At 43.2% G+C, this 24609-nt stretch overlaps 1 protein-coding gene across 1 annotated transcript in view; it reads right to left on the bottom strand.

Moving 5' to 3' along the window:
* Positions 1-24609, bottom strand: part of TNNI3K (TNNI3 interacting kinase) — a 308489-nt gene that overhangs the window by 245327 nt on the left and 38553 nt on the right. Inside the window, exon 5 of the mRNA XM_028142435.2 lies at positions 23585-23695. Coding sequence (XP_027998236.2) covers positions 23585-23695 — 111 coding nt within the window. The remainder of the gene's footprint in view (positions 1-23584; positions 23696-24609) is intronic.

Raw genomic sequence — 24609 nt, 5'->3', positions numbered from 1 at the left:
ATATAATAGAATGTTATATAGAATGGAATATAGCAGTCAGCCTTAAAAAATACCAAAATCCTGCCATTTGCAACAACTTGGAATAAACCTGGAAGACATTATGTTAAGTGAAATAAGGCAGTCACAGAAGTTCAAGTACTATATGGTTCCTTTTCTTTGATGTATCTAAAGTAGTAAAATTTTTATAAGCACAGAATACTATAGTGGTTGCCAGGGGCTATTGGATAGGATAAATGGAGAGTTGTTGTTCAATGGGTATAAAGTTTCAGTTATGCTAAATAAATTCTACAAACGTGTTGTACAACATAGTGCTTATAGATAACAATATGATATTGTGCACCTCAAAATTTATTAAGAGGATCAATCTGATGTTAAGTGTTCTTAACACAAAAAAAGCAAAGTGAATGTGCATGAATTTTATAGTCATATTTTTAACAATGCTCCTGTATACATTTCCATAGAAATTCATAACCACACTTGCAAATTTATGCTAAATAAAGAAAACAGAATGCTCATATATCAATAGTAGTCATGGTATAATCCTCTTTAGTCACATTCATTCCTCACAAAACATACAAAATAAATCCTGTTATTATCTTTATGTTAGAAAAAAAATTAAGGTTAGAGCTAAAGCAATCACCACTTAAGGCCAACAAGGTATAAATAGCAAAACTGATATTTAAATCTAAATTTGCCTCCAGAGCAAACCTATACTTTTAATTAATAGATATACTGACTCATGACTGGTGTCTATTAAAAACTGAGATAGGAATTATGAATAAACATGCTCAATTCTATTCCAATATCTTAATGGAAGAATGTTCTTTACTAGAGTTAGGGCACCAAAGCTTTGGCCTTCAGATTTTATATCTCTATGTTCTTCTCTAGGCACTCTCCTGACTTTCACTTTGCCCCATAGCAAATCATCTACCAACTATGTGCTTTAATCTTTAGCACATAGTGGTTCACAACTTTAGCTCTAATACTAAAGTGTTAATTCTGTAATTCCACTCAAGGAGTTTCTATCAGGAACAGTAACTAACATTGGCTGGAGGTCAGGTATAAGTTGTGTTTAAAGAAACTCCTTTAGCTGAGATTCTGATATAGCTATTTAAATACACTGTGAAATATATGACTTTGTAAATGTGCTAGGTTTTTTGTTATCATTATTTATTTTATTTTGATTACTTTAATGGATTTTTTGGGGATGACACTGGTTCACAAACCATACAGATTTCAAGTGTGTGTACAACTCAACAAAACAGCAACTGCACACTGCATTGTGCACTCATCGCCCAAAGCAAAGTCTCTTTTTGTCCCCATTTATCCCCCCTTTTCCCCTCTCCCCTCCCCCACAGCTCTTTCCCTTTGCCTATTACCACACTGTTGTCTGTGTCTATGTGTTATATACATATGCTTTTTTTGCTTAATCCCTTCACCTTCTTTCATCCAGATCCCCAACACCTGTCCCTCTGATAACTATCAGTCTGTTCCATGTATCCATACCTCTTTTTCTACTGGTATTTTGTTCATCAGTTCATTTTGTTCATTAGATTCCACATAATAAGTGAGATCATATGGTATTTTCGGTTCTCTGTCTGGCTTATTTCACTTAGCATAATAATCTCTAGGTCCACACATGCTGTTGCAAAAGGTAAGATTTAATTTATCACACAAAAACAAGTATTGTGGTTCACAACTTGGATTTAATGCATCTTCTCAGAAATGTTTCTCTTTCTTACCATGTCCCTAGATATCCAATTGGTTGCTTACATTTCTGCTTTCTGAAAATTATGACAGATTCCATTTAATCCTGCCTACAAAAGATAAGGCAAAGAAGATAGTTCTATAGCCAAAAAGAATGAATTCTAAATGGAAACAAATATATAGAACTCTAAGTCACAAAATTAGCTATGAAGTTTGGAAAACATTTTTGAATGTGAAGAAAAATAATAAAGTAATCAATTTAGTATTTAGAAAATAACTGGAATATTGAAAACACTCAATAAAACATGTCTTTATAGATAGGTGGCTTTATGTTTTATTACTTCCCAATAGTTTAGCCAATGATATACTGCTACTATGAAAATCTAAAGTATCAAAAAAAGTATTTCAAGATTGTTAAAGTCTACTTATTTAATACATCTTTGCAAAATATTGGGCTCACATAAAATACCAAGATAGACAGATTACAAACTTATACATTGATAAATTATCTAAATAAAAAATAAACATCAATGTTCTGTCATAAAGGTGCAAAATATAGGAACCATAAGCATCCACACACATGAGGTCACCACCTGTCAGTACACCTCAAGATAGAGGCGGCTACATTTATGGTGGCAAATAATTTAACATGTTTCACAAAATCAATGATTCAGGAGGGTCTTTTTTTGTTTCTTCCTTCTATGATGAACAGGACCGCACTCTGTCTCTTTCTACCTCTGATATAATTCAGAAAGAATAATATCAAGTCTTAATTTAAAATGAGTGATATACTACAGAGTTTCAGACCATATATCTCTACAAAGCTGTCAAGCTTCCTTTCACCACTTTTCCGATATTCTAAAAACAAGTTTATATTAAACACAGATCAACAATAAATCTGTCAATTGGTGTCTTATTTATGACACTGTTAGAAGAAATACTGATGTTCTTTATAAGCCAAAATGGATACTTCCTGATTCCTTCAGCATTAAAATGAAAACAACTAAAATATTTTATGAAATTTTATCATCTGTGAGATGTCTACTATTTAGTTGATCTTAGGTATTATTCTAGGTATTATTCCCTCACATGTCTCCCACATAGGTAAAGGGAAGGATGTTCTATATAGTACATGGGAAAAGAGCCTTAGTTTTTATGGCCCCAGCTTGATAAGTATAAAATTATGATTTGATTTAAATATTTAAATGGCAAGAAAGCTAGAGTAGAAGATGATTTAGCTAAATGCCTAGGACCTGATCTAGTCCAGATTTATGATACTTCTAAAAATTTAGATGATTTAATTTGCAAAGTGGAATGCTCAAAAAATTTAATATAACATATAGCATTATAAAAATTATAATAGTTTGTAGTTATACATTTACATTTAAGTGCAACCTACACACACAACAGTTTATTACTTTAAAATGCTTACCTCCAAATTGTGTAAACGACCAAGAGCCTTCATAACTCACTACAACCATTCATTACTATTTGCACTACATGACCATATTGTGGTGTTTGAGTTTTTGTGACACCAGTATCAGGTTATCTGCTGCATGCCTCCATTTTCTACTTTTAAACAGGTGTGTCTATCATGATAGACTATGTCTATTTTGCCAATGTATGCTGGGTATGTGGGAGGCAGGGCACTTGTCTCTAGTTCATAAGCATTCAGACTGAGATAACCCATAGTAGAGAAACTGAATTCAAGGGTCTCCATCCACACTTAGACCTGATTTATTTGATGAGATCCTGGAATCTCAGCATAAAGTAGTAATGGAATGTGGCTTTGAAGGAATGTTGGAAGGAATGAGTGTATTTTGAATATGAGGGTAAGGTATATTTAAAAACATAGTTGTATCAAAAGACATCACAAAAATTGACTATCTGATTTTAAAATGTATAATGGAATTTAATAAAAGACCAAAATAGCAAAGAAAATCTTAAGAACAAGAAAAGCACATTTATACCTGATACCAAAACTCATTATAAAGCTTCAGCAATGAAGACAGTGTAGTTTTGACATACAACAAATAGAATAAAAGGACCGAATAAAGAATCCAGAAATAGACCATTACACATACAGACAATTGTTGGCATAAAACATGATGAAAAAAATGGAAGTACAAAATATGTTGATGGATTTAACTATAAACGTATAAGAAATAACACACAATGCAAAGAGATTAATCTTGAGGGTAAAATAATGAATATCTGGTCCTGGCCGGGTAGCTCAGTTGGTCAGGGCACACACAAGAAGCAACCAATGAAAGCATAAATAACTGGGACAACAAATCAATGTTTTTCTTTCTCCCTTCCTTTCTCTCTAAAATCAATCAATCAATAGAAAATTTTTAAAAAATAATATCTGAGTAAGATAAAATAACTTCAACTATATGCTATTTATAAGAGATACTGCTAACACATAATATTTATAAAGGTTCAAAGTAAATGGATAGAAAAAGATATGCCCAATAAATTCTAAGCAAGAAAGTTTGATATTACTATATTGATATGAGAAAACATTAGACTTCATGTACACAGACAACAATATGGTGATTGCCAGACGGGAGGGGGTTAGGCAAGGTAGAAGAGGGTAAAGGGGGCATAAATGGTGATGGAAGGAGACTTGACTTGGCGTGTTAAATACACAATATAATATCCAGATGATGTATTATAGAACTGTATACTTGAAACCTATATAATTTTATTAATCAATGTCACACCAGTAAAACATTTAAAAAAAATAGTTTTAAAATGTTGTGGCCCATTTAAAAAGCTGTTACATATTTTTAAATAAAAATGTTATAAAAGTATTTAGTGTGATCCCATTTTTGAAAAAAAAAATATTTGAAAGAAAATGTCACAGTGTTCATCTTTGGGTAGCAATGAGTGGGGAGAGGTATGTAGCCATTAACTCTGTAGCCATTTGTGAAAACTTAAATTTTTAGAAAATATATCCACTCTAATAAGATAAGAAAAAATTAAATGTAGTAATAAAAGTTAAATAAAATTATATGTGTTTAACAAAGTCCTTATGAGCCTTTTCCCATGTCAACATATAGTATTGTAAAAATGTCATGTTTAATGACTGCATGGTATCTCATTGTACCCATGCACCATTTTTATTTAAACAATATTTATGGCTGGACATTTAGATCTTTACATGGGCAGCTCTGCAATTCAATTTCTTATTATTTAAAAGAAATAAATTCCTAAAAGTGGAATTGCTAGGTCATATGCAAAATTTTAAGGCCTGAAATGCAGAAATATTTCATCATAATTTTGACAGAAGACTTAAAGTGCAAATGTATTATTCACATATTGGTTCTGGGTTTTGTTTAATTACAAATGTTATATAAGCTCAGAGATATTTAAAAAGTTTAATTACCTAAATTAGATAAAAATCTCAAAAATTCGAGGAGTTCCAGTGAGAGCTCAGACTTGATCTTTTGCAGAAAGAAAAGGAATGTAGAATGGCACAATATCTTAAGCAAAGAATGCACCCCTGTAACTCCATACCTGGTGTATTATCATATGAGGGAGGGGCTCAAAGAGTGCTTGCTTAGCTGCACTTAATTAAGTTTGCCTGATTCACCGATTTCTTCTTTCCTGGGGATGGCCAGAAAAGTTAGGAGCAACTATCTAATGGAAACAATAAGACATCAAGCTAAAAAGTTCAAAGGCTTTTACTATAAAATATAATTACAGAGCTTATTGACTGGATTTTCAAAATTTTATGTTATCACATTTGCTCATGAGATTATCAGCATCTAAACCAAATTACGGTCCTTTATTGAAACAACACATTTTCAATCCTTCTAAGTATAATCAGTGTAAAGTTATGTATTCAGTTTGGCAACCTATTGTGACAAAATATATAAAATCAAGTTACAGAGGGAATAGACATATAGTATTTCTCTAAGTGTGAGGCTACTGAAAGGGGGAAAAATAGCAGGTATAAGTAATCTGAAGATCCTTATTTATCTTGACAGTTCATAAATGGATCACAAACTATCAATGTTGAGACTGAGTGATAGCACAGGTCTCTCAGTCAGTAACTGATTTTATGCCAGAGAGAAAATTCTCATGTTAGATTAAAGACAACATTATTGATCAGAATGATTAGGACAGTGCAGCCAAGTCATATATAGAGACATATGAGTCTAAAAGACTAACGATGCTCCCTTTTGTGTATGTTGGACTTCTTTTTTGTGGAGTGGAATACACTTAAGCCCTGTAACTCTTTTGTTAAGGGTTAAACTTCATTATTGGATTATGTCCAAATTACTCCTTTATATAGGTCACAACAGATACTGAATGGGCAGAAAGAAAAAGTTCAAGACAAAACTTGATTATTATTTTATAGATTTTAAAGAATAATTTGTATGAAGCTATTCATGAAAATTACTTGTGATTTTGTAAGCTACTTTTCTAATAATTGGTATTATTATAAACTCTTCTCTGGCTTTTATTGAGAGGAGAAATAATTTTCCTCATTGTGTATAATTTCTATTCAAGAGTTGTTGTCTGAAACAACTCTTGAATAATCATTAATCTATTCACTCAGCAAACATTTATTAAAAACCTACTGTATGGAAAAGCATAATACTAAAAAAAATGCATTAAAAAAATCACATAGAACCATGTTTATAAAACAAGCAGAGTTGATGCCATGAAAAATGTATAGATAAAGGGCTCTAGTTATTGAGAACACGGAAACATGGAAACACTTCAGGCTATTGGGATCCAGCTGTTTCATGAAGTTTGTGTCGTTTTAGCTGAAGTTTGAGGATGTGTGGGGAAGGCAAACTATAAAGAAACTATAGTGTGATAAAAATGTATATGAAAAGGGACATAAACATGGGGAACAGTTCATTTAATCTAGATCATAGATTGAAAGATGAAGAGCATGAGAACCCATGATTGAAAAAATAGGTGAGCTGGATCATTATGACTTAATCCCCTGCTGGGTATATTGTGGGGTCAGCAACTTTCTTGGTCAGAGGGGTGACTTCACCATGCTTCAGAGAAGCTGATAAATTTTCAGGAATGTTTAGAATGAAGTGAACTATAACAGATTGGGAGACAGGTCCAGTAAGTCAGAATACTACTGCATTAAGTCCAGGAGAGTAAGGGCAATATGAATGTAAAGAAAACGGAAGCAAAATATTGGCAACCAACAGGAATATCCTTGACATTTCTAGACAAAAGATTTGCAGCCGTTGTTCTTTGTCTTATTTAATTTGAAAATTTCCCCAAGTCTCCTGATTAGCTCAATGTATATATTTTCAGGAAAGAATTATGAGAATGATTCTTCAAGTCCTGGCAGGACCTATGCAGGTGTGGAGATCTGCAGTAATTAGGAGACAGCTCAGCGCATAGCTAAGGGAGTTGGTTAGTAGCCTGCTTCAGGGCACAGAACAAAGAGGGCAGCAAGGTTAAAGATGCCTCAATGGGTTACACACGAATTGCTTCTGAGATTGACTCTAGTAGGCTTTGTGTGCTTTCCTTACTGGTTCCATGCTTTATAATTGCTAAATTGATCTGATATTCAGTTGTGCAAGAATGAGTGATGAGAGGCAGAGGTGCTAAGTGCCTTTGAAGGACACCTCATAAGAGAGATGCTGTGAGAAAGGGACGCTGCTGAGAGCCAGTCATGGGGGCTCTAGCCTCTCACTCCCACCACCCCAACCTCAGCAAGTTTTTAAAGGTTCTTTGGAGATCCACCAAAGGGAGCCATCAAGGAGAATAACTCACACAAAGTTCAGAGAAGATAAAATACTTAAAAGCCTCTACTCCCTAAATACCAGCCCAGAATGAAACATCCCTGAAAAAAGTAAGTAGTGTTCACTGTGTACTTTACTACTATATTAGAAGGTCAGGTATAAAATATTGATCTTTTGATGTATTTCTAATTGAGGGAAAAAAAGGGTAATCATTCTCTGCCCTGCTGAGACATAGGGAGCTTGGAGGCTCTAAAACTCTGGGGGTATGACTTGAGCAAGCAACAAACACCTTGATTCAAAACAAAGCCTTCAAATTCCTGGCAGAGAGAATAGTGTTAAAATATATAGCTGTCTCTTTTTGCCACAAACATCTAACATAAATTTTCTGCCTAGCTGATGCATTATATAACATGATTAATATATAAATAATATATGATAAATAGATAAATCATATTATCTATCTATCTATCTATCTATCTATCTATCTATCATCTATCTATCTATCAACTCTTTTTTAATGTATAGAGGACCTAGAATGTTGGAATCAAATTCAGTGCATAGAAGAGTTGGCATAAAGAGGAAAATTCACATACAACATAGAATGGTTACAAAGAAATTTCTCATCAGGTTGATTTGATTAGCAATAATCTTTGATTCTAATTTCTCAGGTAATGTTTATTTCATCATTTTCCAGGGTAACAAGCTGATGAACCTCTCATTTACATTTTTATTAGCCTATAAAGCTTTTCCTGCTTGTGCTCTTTTACCTCACCCTGAGAGCAATACTTAATGTTAAAGAGTTGCTAATAGATTCTCTAGCAAAGACTCAAGTGCCAAACATAAAAGTGACACTCAAAAAACCAAGATGGCGGCATAGGTGAAACACCTAACCTGCAGCCGGGCACAACAATTTCAAAGGCACAACTAGAGGTCAGAACGGACATCGTCCAGAACCACAGGAGAGCTGGCGGACTGAAATGCCCACAGCTGGGGGGAAGGAGAAGGCCACGGGGACAATCGGGGGAGCCGTAAAAGCCTGAGGTATGGAGAAACTGGCGGAGACACGAGCACGCGCGCCTGCGGGGAGGATGGAGCCGGAGAGGAAGGGGCGGCTGACGGCCTGGCCGGCGTTCACTGGCAGGAAGGAGATAAAGGCTCCGGAGTGCGCTAAGCGCCGGCTCCGACTGCACTGAGCGCCAGTTCCGGGCGAAACCCTGGGAAGCCAGGCGCAGGCTGGGGGAATCAATCTGGGCTGTGGGGCGCAGGCACAGAGGAGCGGGGGAAGGCAGAGCTCCAGAGGCGCGCACGGGAAGGGGCGCAAAGGACGGACTGTTGCCTGCGCCACTGAACTGCCCTAGCGGGAAGGAGACATAAGCTCAGGACCGTGCTGAACCCCAGTTCCGACTGCACTGAACCCCAGTTCCGGGCGAAACCCTGGGAAGCCAGGCGCACGCTGGGGGAATGAATTTGGGCTGTGGTGGCGGAGGCACAGAGAAGCGGCGGCTCCAGACGCGCGCACTGGAAGGTGCGCAGAGGACGGACTTTTGCCTGCGCCACTGGGTGGCCCTGCTGGGAAGGAGACAGGGACGCCAGACTGCGCTGAGACCCAGTTCCAACTGCACTGAAACCCAGTTCCAGGCGAGAATCTGGGAGTCCAGATTCATTAGGGGAGGGACTGGACTGTTTGGCAGTGGGCGAAACTCCAGGGCGCGTTTCTCTCAGAGGTGTTTGCAAGGAATACAGAGGGACACAGACACAGGAGTCTCATAGGGCGGGGCTGACAGGAAGCCAAGGTTGGAGGCTCCACCCTGTAGCTCCGCCCCAGCCAAGCTGAGCAGAAGCTTTTTCCTGCTGAGTGCCTCAGGTAGTGGCTGACCCACACTGCATTGGAGACCCAGAAACGAGGGCATCTAGTGGTTGGTGGGAGATGACACCAGATTTCAATCACTTGCATAAGGGAGGCATTCTAGAGGCAGACTCAGTGAGCGCCAAGGCATTGCTGCATCAAGACCCGGCCCACAAACATGTCTCCTGCACAGCAACTCTTCCTATATGGACAAAGAGGGTCCTCACGGCCAATTGGCCTGGAGGACAATTCCTCCCAGTGACACCAACAACAATCAAGACTTAACTGTACAAAGGAGGACCAAGATGGAGACATAGGGCGGCAGCCTGATCGTTGCCTACCACAACAATATTGAGACTACGACGGGAGAGCAGAGCAGACACCAGCCAGAAAGACCGGGGGGCTGGCTGAGCAGATGCTCTACAACTAGAATAAAAGAGAGGGGTACGCAGGATGATGCTGATGCCGGTGACCCAAAGTCCACACTTTAAGAACTATGGCTCAGGCGACACAATGGTGGCCAGGAACGTGCTCGGCGCAGTTCCCCCGGCGGTCTCCGGCTGAGGGGACGGCTCCACTCGCTGCCGAGCACGGACAGACGAGCCCCTGGGAGACATGGGGTGGGAGACTCCGTGCTTGCTGACCTCCGAGTCCTTCAAGAATCTCAATGCCCCGAAGTGGCCAGGTGCGCACGCTCAGCAACTGGCCACCGTTGCAGACCCAAGGGCCGACGCAGCGACACCGGACCAGCCCACCGCCGGGCACCGGGCACACCGGAGCCTTGCCGAGCCCGCCGCCCAACGAGTTCTGCGGCAGCCGCCCTGGAGCTCTGAGAAAATGACCGAAGGAATTGCTGAGAGGGAATTGACCAACAGGAATTGGGATCAAGAAGACGAAACCCCGCTGAGACCCGAGTCCAGGCGAGCCTGCGAGCCTCTGGGCTCAGATGTGGTCACACGCCTCTGGGTCTAAGTGAGGCCTCATGCCCCTGGGTTTGGGTGAGGCCACGCGCCCCTGGGTCCAGGTGAAGCTGGATTCCGGGTTCGGGTGAGGCCATGTGCCCCTGGGTCCGGGCGAATCTGAACCCTGGGTCCGGGTGAGGCCGTGGGCCCCTGGATCCGGGTAAGGCTGGGTCCCGAGTACGGGTGAGGCCATGAGACCCTGGATCCGGGTGAGACCACGCGACCAGGGGTCTGAGAGAGGTAACGCGCCCCTGGGTCCGGGTGGCTTCGTGCACCTAGGTCCAGGTGAGGTCACGTGCCCCTGGGTCTGAGAGAAGCCACGCACCCCTAGGTCCGGGCGAGAGCATGTGTCCCTGGATCCGGGTGGGGCCTCGTGCACCTAGGCCAGGGTGGGGCCGCGTGCCCCTGGGTCTGAGGGAGGCCAGGCGTCCCTGGGTCCGGGTGAGACCGTGTGTCCCTGGATCCGGGTGAGGCCTCGTGCACCTAGGCCCGGGTGAGGCCACGTGGCCCTGGGTCTGGGGGAGGCAAGGCGACCCTGGGTCCGGGTGAGACCGTGTGTCCCTGGATCCGGGTGAGGCCTCGTGCGCCTAGGCCCGGGTGAGGCCACGTGCCCCTGGGTCTGGGGGAGGCCAGGCGTCCCTAGGCCCGGGTGAGACCGTGTGTCCCTGGATCCGGGTGAGACCTCGTGCACCTAGCCATGGGTGAGGTCACGTGCCCCGGGGTCTGAGAGGCCAAGCGTCCCTGGGTCCGGGTGAGACCATGTGTCCCTGGATCCGGGTGAGGCCGCGTGCACCTAGACCCGGGTGAGCCCAAGTGGCCCTGGGTCTGGGAGAGGCCAAGCGTCCCTGGGTCCGGGTGAGACCATGTGTCCCTGGATCCGGGTGAGGCCTCGTGCACCTAGGCCCGGGTGAGCCCAAGTGGCCCTGGGTCTGGAAGAGGCCAAGCGTCCCTGGGTCCGGGTGAGACCATGTGTCCCTGGATCCGGGTGAGGCCGCGTGCACCTAGGCCCGGGTGAGCCCAAGTGGCCCTGGGTCTGGGAGAGGCCAAGCGTCCCTGGGTCCGGGTGCGACCATGTGTCCCTGGATCCGGGTGAGGCATCGTGCACCTAGGCCCGGGTGAGCCCAAGTGGCCCTGGGTCTGGGAGAGGCCAAGCGTCCCTGGGTCCGGGTGAGACCATGTGTCCCTGGATCCGGGTGAGGCCGCGTGCACCTAGGCCCGGGTGAGCCCAAGTGGCCCTGGGTCTGGGAGAGGCCAAGCGTCCCTGGGTCCGGGTGAGACCATGTGTCCCTGGATCCGGGTGAGGCCTCGTGCACCTAGGCCCGGGTGAGCCCAAGTGGCCCTGGGTCTGGGAGAGGCCAAGCATCCCTGGGTCCGGGTGAGACCATGTGTCCCTGGATCTGGGTGAGGCCGCGTGCACCCAGGCCCGGGTGAGCCCAAGTGGCCCTGGGTCTGGGAGAGGCCAAGCGTCCCTGGGTCCGGGTGCGACCGTGTGTCCCTGGATCCGGATGAGGCCTTGTGCACCTAGGCCCGGGTGAGCCCAAGTGGCCCTGGGTCTGGGAGAGGCCAAGCGTCCCTGGGTCCGGGTGCGACCATGTGTCCCTGGATCCGGGTGAGGCCTCGTGCACCTAGGCCCGGGTGAGCCCAAGAGGCCCTGGGTCTGGGAGAGGCCAAGCATCCCTGGGTCTGGGTGAGACCATGTGTCCCTGGATCCGGGCGAGGCCGCGTGCACCTAGGCCCGGGTGAGCCCAAGTGGCCCTGGGTCTGGGAGAGGCCAAGCGTCCCTGGGTCCGGGTGTGACCATGTGTCCCTGAATCCGGATGAGGCCTCGTGCACCTAGGCCCGGGTGAGCCCAAGTGGCCCTGGGTCTGGGAGAGGCCACGCGTCTCTGGGTCCGGGGGAGACCATGTGTCCCTGGATCCGGGTGAGGCCTCGTGCACCTAGGCCCGTGTGAGCCCAAGTGGCCCTGGGTCTGGGAGAGGCCAAGCATCCCTGGGTCCGGGTGAGACCATGTGTCCCTGGATCCGGGTGAGGCCGCGTGCACCTAGGCCCGGGTGAGCCCAAGTGGCCCTGGGTCTGGGAGAGGCCAAGCGTCACTGGGTCCGGGTGCGACCATGTGTCCCTGGATCCGGATGAGGCATCGTGCACCTAGGCCCGGGTGAGCCCAAGTGGCCCTGGGTCTGAGAGAGGCCAAGCGTCCCTGGGTCCGGGTGAGACCATGTGTCCCTGGATCCGGGTGAGGCCTCGTGCACCTAGGCCCGGGTGAGCCCAAGTGGCCCTGGGTCTGGGAGAGGCCAAGCGTCCCTGGGTCCGGGTGAGACCATGTGTCCCTGGATCCGGGTGAGGCCGCGTGCACCTAGGCCCGGGTGAGCCCAAGTGGCCCTGGGTCTGGGAGAGGCCAAGCGTCACTGGGTCCGGGTGCGACCATGTGTCCCTGGATCCGGGTGAGGCCTCGTGCACCTAGGCCCGGGTGAGCCCAAGAGGCCCTGGGTCTGGGAGAGGCCAAGCATCCCTGGGTCTGGGTGAGACCATGTGTCCCTGGATCCGGGCGAGGCCGCGTGCACCTAGGCCCGGGTGAGCCCAAGTGGCCCTGGGTCTGGGAGAGGCCAAGCGTCCCTGGGTCCGGGTGTGACCATGTGTCCCTGAATCCGGATGAGGCCTCGTGCACCTAGGCCCGGGTGAGCCCAAGTGGCCCTGGGTCTGGGAGAGGCCAAGCGTCCCTGGGTCCGGGTGAGACCATGTGTCCCAGGATCCGGATGAGGCCTCGTGCACCTAAGCCCAGGTGAGGCCACGTGTCCCTGGGTCTGGGAGAGGCCAAGCGTCCCTGGGTAGGGGTGAAGCCAGATCCTGGGTCCGGGTGCGGCCGTGCACCCCTGGATCCATCCGGGTGAGGCTGGGTCCCAGGCCCGAGTGAGACCACGCGCCCCTTGGGTAGGGGTGAGGCCACGTGCCCCTTAGTCTGGGTGACGCCGTGCCCCTGGGTTCGGCCGAGACCAAACCAGAGGGAGTCGGACCTCCATTACCACCATTTGTCCACCATCCAGAGCTGAGGGGTCAGTGCTGACATGTACACATAAGGAACTACTGGACATTGAAATTGGGTCTCAAAAGAACTGTTGGTCCAGGGGGAAGCTCGCTACAGATTGATTCATTTGCCTGTCAGCATAACTATTATTGCTCGTCTCACATTCAGTTCTTATTAGTATATATCTAGTGACATATGATCTCGCTCATCTAGGGGAAATGATGAACAACATAGACTGAGGAACAAGAACAGAACCAGAAGCAAGGAGACATCGATCGGACTATCGGGCCTCAGAGGGAGGATAGGGGAGGGTAGGGGGAGGGTGGGGGGAGGGGGAGAGTTCAACCAAAGGACCTGTATGCATGCATATAAGCCTATCCAACGGTTAAGTTCAACAGGGGATTGGGGCATGCGTGGGGAGAGGGGTGGGATGGGAATGGGGGGATGAGGACAAATATGTGACACCTTAATCAATAAAGAAATTTAAAAAAAAAAAAAAAAAAATAAAAGTGACACTCAAGCTAGTGTCCTCTTACACCACTCTTATAATTGATACATGCCTAAAGCATTGCTCTGAGATCATAAAATTACTGATTACAATGCATGATCTATGATCTTCTCTCAATCTCCAGACCAAAAGCCTAGAAAGTAGGAGCCTGCCTCCTTGCCTTAATAAACAGTATTCTGTAAGACAGGACACATTCTGTAATTAGGGCATAGAGTTTCTGATTTCAACTTCTGAGAGAACCACTTTTGAATGCCACAGAAGATGTTGTGTTCTTAAATCAAGTCTTGGTTATTTAAGACTATGTGTGCAATAAAGGTTTTGTTTCAGACTTAACCATTTGACATGAATGTATATCAAAGTGTAATATCATGGGACTGCAAATGACTATTCAGAACAAGTTTACAACAAGTTAATGCCAGTGACTAGTGTTAGAATACCTATCAATCATTAATGGCATTCACTGAAGTAATAATTAGCAAAATTTACAATGATGTAAATTGGTTGGTATATTTTTCCCTTGCTATACGTTTTGCACCTGAATTATGGCAGCCCACAATGGTCATATAGGATTTGTTTCACTGTATGCAAAATTTGGGGAGACTTATCAGATATAAGGTTAACAGTGCAGCATACTGTGAAATGACATAAAGTTACACTCCTGAATCTGAGAGAGAAAGAGGGGGAGGGAGAGAGAGAGAGAGAGAGAGTGAGAGAGAGAGAGAGAGAGAGAGAGAGAGAGAGAGAGAGATTCCTGAACTCATTTCACAAATCCAGCACTTATTCCAAAAGCTGTCAAAGATGATTGTTATGGGCTGAATTTTGTTCCCCCATCTATATCAAATTCATATATTGAAGCCCTGAACCCCAGCACCTCAGAATGTGACTGTATTTGGAGATAGGACCTCTAAAGAGGTCATTAAGTTAGGGTGGTCCCTAATAAAATATGACTGATGTCCTTATAAGAAGAGGAGATTAAGACTGAGGAATACCAGGCATGTACATGCACAGATGCAACCATGTGAACACATAGCAAGAAGGCAGTCATCTGCAAGTCCAGGAAAGAACTTCAGAAGAAATTAACCTGCCTAGCCCTTGATATCAGACTTTTAGCTTCCAAACTGTGAGAAAATAAACTATATAAGCCATTCGGTCGGTGGTGTTTTGTTCCAAAATCCCTAGTAAACCAATATAATGGTCCAAAAAAGTAAACCGTAGACCAACCTCGCTTGTGAATATTAGCAAAGCAAGTTCAATAGCAGGCTAGGAGAATAATGTGCCATGACCTATTGTGTCATTGTGGGAGTACAAGATGATTCAACTGAAGAATGACAATTGTGCTGGAAGTATCAGCCAAGGCAATTAGGAAAGAGAAAAATAAGATGATTAATTATTGGAAAAGAAGTAAAAATTATTACTGCACTTAAGAAATTTAATTATAAACCAGAAATATCCAAAAGACTCACCTAAAAATCTATAGAAATAATAAATCCATAAGTTCAATGGTTATAAAATTAAAAAATAATAACCAATACATTTTCTATAAACAAACTATAAAAATTAGAAAATACAATGTCATTTACATTAGCAATGAAAAGATAAAATACCTAGGTTAGAAGGGCAGTGCATCACTGTGAGAGTTGGCTCTGACCCTTGACAGCGTGTGAACACCTGCTCTACAAATTATTAGCTGTCACCTTGCACAAGTTACTTAACTGCTCTGTGCCTCTGTTTTCTCATATGGAAAATGCAGATAAAATCCCAAGTGAGGATTAAGTCAATTGATATGTTTGGTACTCCATTATCATTTCAAAGCTATTAAATATAACTGGTGTGTGTGTGTGTGTGTGTGTGTGTGTGTGTGTGTGTGTGTGTGTGTTTTACTATTAGTTCTGATTCCAAATGAAGTTCACAAGGGACTATTGCTTATTCATAGGATTGGAGACAGATCTGATACGTTTTAATTGTAAAACTCATGAGTAAGTTATCTGAGAGAGAGAGAGAGAGAGAGAGAGAGAGAGAGAGAGAGAGAGAGAGAGACCACATTTTATAATTCCAAGCATCTGCTTGTTTGTGCCTTTGGGAAAAAACCTTAAGCCATTATAAAATAAATAACTTAGAGTTAGAAGCTTCTTGGTAAACAAAATTCTCTCCTAAAACATTTACATTATTTAGTTAAGAATGAGCTGGAACAACATCAATTGCATTTTCTTGAAATCAGAAATAAATTATATAATAACTGGGAAGCATTTCTAAAGCAGTGCTTGGATAAGTGTTTACAATCTGAAAATGGGATAAGGTAGGATAGAATCAATTCAACTATTAAAATAATACTCTGACCTCCACAAAGTATATATGAAACTATGCCTTTCTGTGAAAAATAAAATACTCCACGACACCTATGCATTATATATTGCATTATTTCTGACATGCTTTTTCTATTTGCTAATTGATTTGTCTTCTGATAACTGCAAAAACTATACCATGAAACACTCAAGTATAACAACTTTTTAAAGAGTTATTTGACTATGTATAAAGTGTTTTACACTTAAGGTATATGTATATGTGTGTATGTGTGTGTAGGTGTGTTTGTGATACGCTCACCTACATGCATTATATCTACATGGGTTTTGGTGCCCATATACTAAGTGCCATATTAAGTTATTCTTGAATCAATGTTGTTGTTGTATATGTAGCAATGTCTGGCTTTTAGATAGTAATATAGAGATTTTATGTTTTGTTTTCTGAATATTTTTTGTGTCCTACAGATGTAAGCTCTGTTTTAGCAATATATACAAGAGTCACAGGGAGGAACTGTTCTTTTATTTACAAGACTAGAGGCCCGGTGCACAAAATTCGTGCACAGGGGAGGGTGACCCTCAGCCCAGCCTGCACCCTCTCCAATATGGGACCCCTCGACCAATATGCTACCTCTGCACGCTCTCCAATATGTGACACCTGTGGAATCAGGCCTAAACCTGCAGTTGGACATCCCTCTCACAATCCGGGACCACTGGCTCCTAACTGCTTACCTGCCTGCCTGATTGCCCCCTAACTGCTCCTTGCTGGCCTGATTGACACCTAACTGTTCCTCAGCGGGGCCAAATACCCTCCCCTGCTGGCCTGATCACCCCAAGGCTTTTATTAGTATAGATATGACCCTGCACAGAAAATTTTACTAACCCTGCTGTACAATAAGGGCTTGACGATTGAATCATTAGGACCAGACACCAAGATTTCCTTTCTTTGAATAGTGGAGGGAATAATTATCTTGTCTTTAAGTTGCCCCAAAATTAAAATGAGATAATGACTTAGAAAAGTATAAAAGCACCATATAAAGACAACTATCTTTTTAATGAAGTGATAAAATGAAAAACACTATTTTTATTCTCCCCTTCCTTCCTTTACAGTTTTTATTTAAACTTTGAAATTTATAAAAATTTCACTACAATTTTTATTTCTTTACATTCAATATTATTTTGTATTGGTTTCAGGTTTTATATTAGTTACAGAATAGTGGTTAGACAATCATATACTTTACAAAGTGTTCCCTGGTATTTCTAGTACCCACCTGGCATCATACCATCATGACAACACTATTGACTATATTCCCTATTTAAGTGATAATGGGTTTACAGGTTCCTTTCAGTCTTTCTTTTGTGTTGCTCATCCTTCCTTTTCTTTCTCACTTCTTCCCTCATCTTCTTTATATAGCATCTCAATTGGCCATCAAAGCTCAGTGAAGGCACTGGGACATGCTTCATCCATTTTATAGACCAGGAAACTGAGGCCAATTCCAGTTGGCTATGGAACTTGACTCAGCACACAGGAAGCCCTCAGAGCCATGCTCTTTGTGCTTCCTAAGGGGCAGTCACCCGGCAAACAGAACAAACCTTCCAGCCAGGCTTCCGAGCCTCTTTCTCGAGCACCTCTTCATTGTGGATGCTCCACATTCTTTCCTCTCCCCGTCCCCTGCCCCCCATTCTTTACTGCCCCCGCTTCTCCGGAGCAGGTGGAAGGCTTCGCACTCACTGCCTAGGCATGCTCTGCCATGGAGCAGGGTGTCTCGGGCTTGCCTTTGGATCAAGGCGGGAGCAGAAGTCGCCGCCTCTGAAGTGTGAAGGCCACCTGAGTGAAGCCCATTAGCACTGGGAGCTTCTCTGAATCATGTCAGTCAGTCCAGTACCCTGCAGTGCAGCACCCCTCCACTGAGGTGGAACCACCCCTCAACCCCCACCTCAGGGGTGAGGGTCCTTGCCCTTTTGCCCGGGAGTCCTTCCATGCCCCTTGATGCCTGCCTGGGCCCACCCGCGTCTTGGGGGCACTGCAGAACCTCTGTCTCTCTACAGATGAGGCAGATCCCTGCCCTAGGTCTCCGTGAAGCTATGAATCTGTGGCCTGAGGCCCGGTCTGGGTCTCAGCAACCCCATGCCTGCAATGTTCCCAGGGACCCCAGGGAGTGGCTAGGCGGGTCGGTCTCGCCTCCCCGGGGCCCCGATCTTCCCAGAGACCCCTGGGAGTGGCTAGGCAGGCCGCTGCCCCTCCTGGGGCCTGTGATGGACCCGGACCCCTCCTGTGCCGTCTGGCGCTGCCCACCCCACCACCTCCCTGGCCGATGGACTGGTACCTTGTGGGCGGTGTTTGGCGCTGCTTGCAGGGCCTTCTCCGCCCTCGATGGACCCGTACCCCCCCAAGCAGGCCATGGTGCTGCCCGCCCTGCGTTCATATGCAAATTAACCGCCATCTTTGGTGCGTTAATTTGCATACTCACTCACTCTGATTGGCTGTGGGCATAGCAAAGGTACGGTCAATTTACATACTTGTCTATTATTAGGTAAGATTACACATTTGAAGTCAGATAACCATGGTTGAGTCCTATCCATCTCATGTATCTATTGTCTGAATGGCCCTGTGGAAATCATTTAACTTCTCTAATTCTCAGTTTCTTTACTGAGAAACTGAGTCTAATGGTAGTTGTCCCACAGGATAACCAAATGACAAGTGCATGTGAATAATAAAGCACTACCAAATGTCAGCTAATATTTTTATTTTTATAGTTTTTAAAATATATTTTTATTGATTTCAGAGAGGAAAGGAGAGGGATAAAGAGATAGAAACATCAATGATGAGAGAGAATCATTGATTGGCTGCCTCCTGCACACCCCGTACTGGGAATCGAGCCTGCAACCCAGGCATGTGCCCTTGGCTTGAATCAAACCTGGGGCCCTTCAGTCCGCAGGCCAATGCTCTATCTACTGAGCCAAACCAGCTAGGGTCAGCTAATATTTTTAATCTTCATGGCTGAGAGAGCACATGATGCACATGCCCCCTGAACTCAAAGGGGAGAAGAGGGTTTAACACATGTTTATGGATTGCCAACAGGATGTTGGGCCTTGCATAAAGCAGCATATGTATATGTATTGATAGATGGGTAAATCAGTCAGGGAGAAGTATTGAGAGCCAGGACAACCAATATTTGCTTGCTTTTCAAAGCACAGTAAATCTAACTCTGCGTCTCCAATTGCAATTGCAGTCAGCATGTCTAGGAAACCGCAGCACGTTCTCTTCTATTATTGAAGGAGACAGCTGCCTAGTCAATGTAAATTTTATTGTAAAATTGTTTAATAGAATTCACGGATATGGGAGGACAAACACACTTGAGACACTAATGGAGGGTCTGAATTTGATATGTGCAGACAAAGAGGCCTATCAGACTTGGCATCAGTTATTGCTTCACAGAGAAAGGTAGGCAATAAAAGAAAGTGACTACTAATGAAAGGAAACTCCCATTGTTCCACTGTCACCATCCCTTCTAAATAGAGTTAAAAAATAAGAGTGGAAAAAGCATCTAAATTTTTGGTACAGTAATTAAATACTATATATACATATATATTTTACTCAGTCTCTGTACCACTTGATACCCAGGATCCTTTATCTGTTGAAATTCTCTATACACTGAATTATTGTGATACTACAATATCCTTGTTTTCCTTATACCACTCTGACCCATCCTGCTTTGTTTCCTCAGTGGCTATTCACTAATTCTTCAGGTCTCTGTGGATATTCTCTTAGTCTCGATCCTTGGCCATTTATCAGACCCAATTTATACCTTTCAGCTATTGTTATGGCTCCAGATATAACCTCTGCATATGATTTCTAAAAAGGTAAAATAAGTCTCATCTTCTCCACTGAATGCCAGTTGTATATTTCTAAATTATTAATGAACATTTAATTAGTAAATTTACATGTCTGGAACTAATTGATTATTGCTCTAAATTGAATCCTTTACCCAATCCCTTTTCTCTGTCTGCTTAAACATATTGTAACTCTGGGATCTGTACTAAATAATGTGGTCAATGAAATCCTCTTCAACATATTATTTATTAAATCTCTAATCATTCTCTTGCTCCAAATGTTTCAATGGCTTCTCATTTCCTAGTGGAAAAATCCTATTGATTATAAGTGTCTTTAAAGAGTGGGAGCTTCTGTGTTCTATTAACCTACCACACCATCTAGTCTTGTGTATTATACATTGTAAACCATAATAATTTCTTATTGAATTGAATTACACTCCTTAGACTTCCATTCTCAGTTTCCTTAGTCTGGTCCATTTCTAACATCCAAATTTACCTACAGGGACTCTTCATAATATGTTTCATGCTATTGTTCTATTCACTTTCACCTAAATATGTTCAGATCATTCTTCCTTCCCATTTTTGGACATAATTCCTCTTCTTTCATCTGTTCAGTTCTCACCACTCTTCAAAGCTCAGTCCAATTTCAAATCCCTCTCATAAATCCTTTCCTAAATCTTTTAGTTCACATTGATAGCTTCTAATTTTGTGTTCTTTGACATTCATATTTCTAATTATTCCTAATTATTAAATTGACTCTGGTCTTTGACTCTTTCCTCCTCCTTTATTATGACTATACTAGAGGCCCAGTGCATGAATTTGTGCACAGGTGGGGTCCAGCTGGCCCAGCCCCAATTGGGGCAGATCGGTGGTGGGCCTGTTGGGAGGAGGAGACAGCGGGAGGTTGGCTGGCCGGCCTTCCCTGATCAGGACCCGATCAGGGCTGGGCCAGCTGGGGGGAGGGGCCACGGGCAATTGGCCAGCGGACCCCAACCCTGATTGAGGTGGGGGGCTGATCAGGGGTCAGCAGCTGGGGGAGGGGCCATGGGAGGTTGGCCAGCCATCCCCAACCCTGATTGGTGGGGGGGGGCAATTGGGGGTGGAGATGGCTGGGCGGAAGGGCTGCAGGCCAATCTGGGTGGTGGGGGCTGATTGGGGGTGGGGCAAACTATGGGGATAGGCTGTGGGTTGTGGGCTGGCCAGCCCTGCCCCCAAATGGGGTGAGGTGGCTGATCAGGCACCAGTAGCCTGAAGGAAGGGCCATGGGTGGTTGGCCAGCTGGCTCTGCCCCTGATCAGAGTGGGGGGGGCGCCGATTGAGGGCAAAGCTGGCAGGGGGGAGGAGCCACAGGCCAATCAAGGTGGTGGGGGCGCATCAGGGGTGGGGCCAGACAGGGGGAAAGGGCCACAGAGGGGTTGGCTATCTGCCCCGCCCTCAATATGGTTGGGAGAGGCCGATCAGGGGAGGGGCCAGCTGGGAGGAGGGGCCGTGGGAGGTTGGCCAGCCAGCCCCAGCCCCCGATCGGGTCAGTTTGCTGGCTGCATTGGGCGTCATGGCGACCGGTCGTTCTGGTCATTACGGTGTTCCGGTTGCTGGCTTTTTATATATATAGATTGTTATTTTACTTTTAAATTGCTTATGTAATTTTTCCTGGGTATTCATTTTGTGTGTCCAACTACATTATAAAGTGCTTAGGGGGAAAATATGATGTCATATTCTAGCACTATGCTATGAAAAAAATAGAGTCTCAAAATATCTGTTAAATCAATGAATGCCTATGAGGGCAACTAAAACACATTGAAAGTGAGTATTTATTATAATTAATAGTTTTGAAATAAGTCAAAGAAAAAATTCTGCATTTTTTAATATGAGGTTTTTGGGATACCATTATCCTTTATTATCTGATCTATAACTTATTTAGTCCATTAGACAAGAAGAGAATAAAGTCTAATAAATGTACACCTGTTTTATGCACCATCAATGAGTGACATTAAAAGTCATTAAATGTTACAACAGCTCATAAAGGAAGATAGAGAACCCATGGAGAATTGCAAAACAAGAGTAAAGAACTATTGGGAATTATATTAGTAGAATTTTCCCTAAGGCTTGTAGAATCAATATGATAGTTTCTTCCAAACTATGATTACAAAGCAAGAAAACAGCTATTTGAGTAGGAGATGAAAAGACAAAGCTCTTAACCACCTTGCTTTTGACCCTGTTTTAGATCTAGCACTTGCATATCTAATTAATTTAGCACCAGGCAAAAAGGATTTTGCTTTAAAAAACATATTCTGTCATTTTCCTGGCATTCAGAGCTTGAAGGTGTTTCATTAGCACTCAAGGTCTACATCAAAAATTCTTCCACTCAGGCTTCTTGATACTTACCTTTCATTTACTTTATCACTGGCCTCAATTGGTTTATTTTTTTAATAAAAAGATTATATTTAAGTGACTCTATATGGATTTCCCCTTTCTTAATTAACACAAATTCACTAATACTTACACTGAATGTCACTAAAAAGATTTATTTTGTGGGAAATAAGATGACATAGTAAGGAGTGAAAATGTCAACATGAAGAAAACAACTTTGCTCTTAATATGCTAATACTTATTGAAAGTAAGAGCCTTTCAGTGTGACACCTGACCTCATCTCCATCACTCCATCTCCATCTCACACTACAGTAATAACTTTGGCTCACTCATGTCCCTCAAACACACCTAGCACTTTCCTATCTCAGGGTTTTCGTATGTGCTATTATATATATGATACATAGCATCACTATCTATATATATAAAAGGCTAATATGCAAAATGTCCCCTTGGGCATTTGACCAGAAGACTGGTGTTCTATCGCTCGCTATGACGTGCGCTGACAACCGGAGGTGGCGCAGAACAAAGGGAGGCCCCAGCCAGCAGCTGGAAGGCCCCAATCAGCCCTGATTGCCGGCCAGGCCTAAGGACCCTACTCGTGCATGAATTTCATACACTGGGCCTCTAGTATAGCTTATAAAATGGTGCCTACTTCTTCATCACTCTGTTTTCATTTTACATCATTTTATTATTTCCTGGTACTCACTACTAACATTGTATAATATTTTACTTTCTTTGTTGTCTGTCTCATTCCCAACAACTAAACTCTAAGATAAAGAATATTTGCCTGTCTTTCTTGCTATGTCACTTCAACAACTAGATTAGTATCTAGTGCACAATGAATAATCTTTCATTGAGTCCTTATTCTGTATGAAACAATCAGCAAAGTGCTTTATATGGATTATCTAATTTAATCATTACAATAGGTTGTTTACTATTTCTATTTTATAAATGAAGAAAACATAGATAGATGTCTTGATGTACTGGTACAGTAACTTGTTTGAGGTAAACATAGTAAGTGATGGAAACTGAACTGTCTGACTCCTAAACCGAGGCTCTTACTTACTGCTGTAAAGTCTCTGTGTATCAAGCCATTTTTATATTAATTGATGTTTTATTACACTTTTATGAAGTAGATTGAATTGACTATCAAAAGAACATTTATAGCTTAATTTGATCCAAAAAATAAATGAGTGGGTTTAATAGCTAAAAAATAGATAACTTCCAGGAAGCCAGCATTTGAAAAGAGTTGTGAACAAGAATACAAAGAGGCAGGTTTACTTTAACAGGTAACTAAGGTGTGACTTACCTCCAGGTGACCAGCTATTGTAGCAATATGCAGGGCAGTGAGACCACCATACCCAACCTGCTGTATGTCAGCTCCACTATGAAGCAGGGAAGTGATCAATTCTGCACTATCCTGTAAAGAAACACATCCTTAGTGTTACCTTTATACTAATAGCAGGTCTGAATGCTGTATAACAGGATGTATTGGTTCCCTGACTGTCAGAGTTTAGGTACCCAAAGAAAACCTAAGTGATTTCTGTCATAGCAAGGAGCAGCTCCTGATGGTTAAAATGTAGGAACCAATGACAGGCCATTCCGTTACAATCCTATACCACCTGACCATGAAAGACAGAAAGGACATTTACCTATAGTGAGGCTCTTGCAAATTGAATTCCAACTTACATGTAGGTCACTCCAATAAATGTCCTTTCTCTAGTGACTGCAGTATTGAACTGACTGTGGCGGACTATTTCATGGTAGTTTAGTAATTGCTTCTTCTCTAATGCATATGTGTCTTGTGCTTTATATATAATTAATCAATAGAGTCTTTCTTAACTTGACTCATTATAATAGTGAAAATGTTGGGAGTATCATTGGAGCTTGTGAGAATAAATTATTCAAATGACAAAGTAATCTTTATGTTATTTATACTATTATTTGCATTGTGTTTCTATCTCAAACATACTCAATGGCAAGAATGGCAAGTTGGCACAGGATTGGCCACTGCATTTATGCATATACATATAATTTCAAATACTGCTGGTTAAGAAAATTCTTCCATTAAAAAACAAAGTGTAGGGGGTTCCAGTCAAGATGGTGACATAGGTACATGTGATACTGGAATCCTCCCACAACCACATCAAAATTACAACTAACCTACCAAAAAACCTTCATTCAGAACAGCCTGAAATCTAGCTGAACAGAAGTCCTACAATTGAGAATATAAAGAAGAAGCCACATTAAGACTGGTAGGAGGATGGAGATGCTGAATGGGCTGGTCCCACACCACATGTGGTGGATAAACAATCTGGAGGGATATCTCAGCTG

Source organism: Eptesicus fuscus, chromosome 9 (genome assembly GCF_027574615.1).
Source record: "Eptesicus fuscus isolate TK198812 chromosome 9, DD_ASM_mEF_20220401, whole genome shotgun sequence".
NCBI lineage: Eukaryota > Metazoa > Chordata > Mammalia > Chiroptera > Vespertilionidae > Eptesicus > Eptesicus fuscus.
This window is presented reverse-complemented; position numbering and strand designations above follow the sequence as displayed.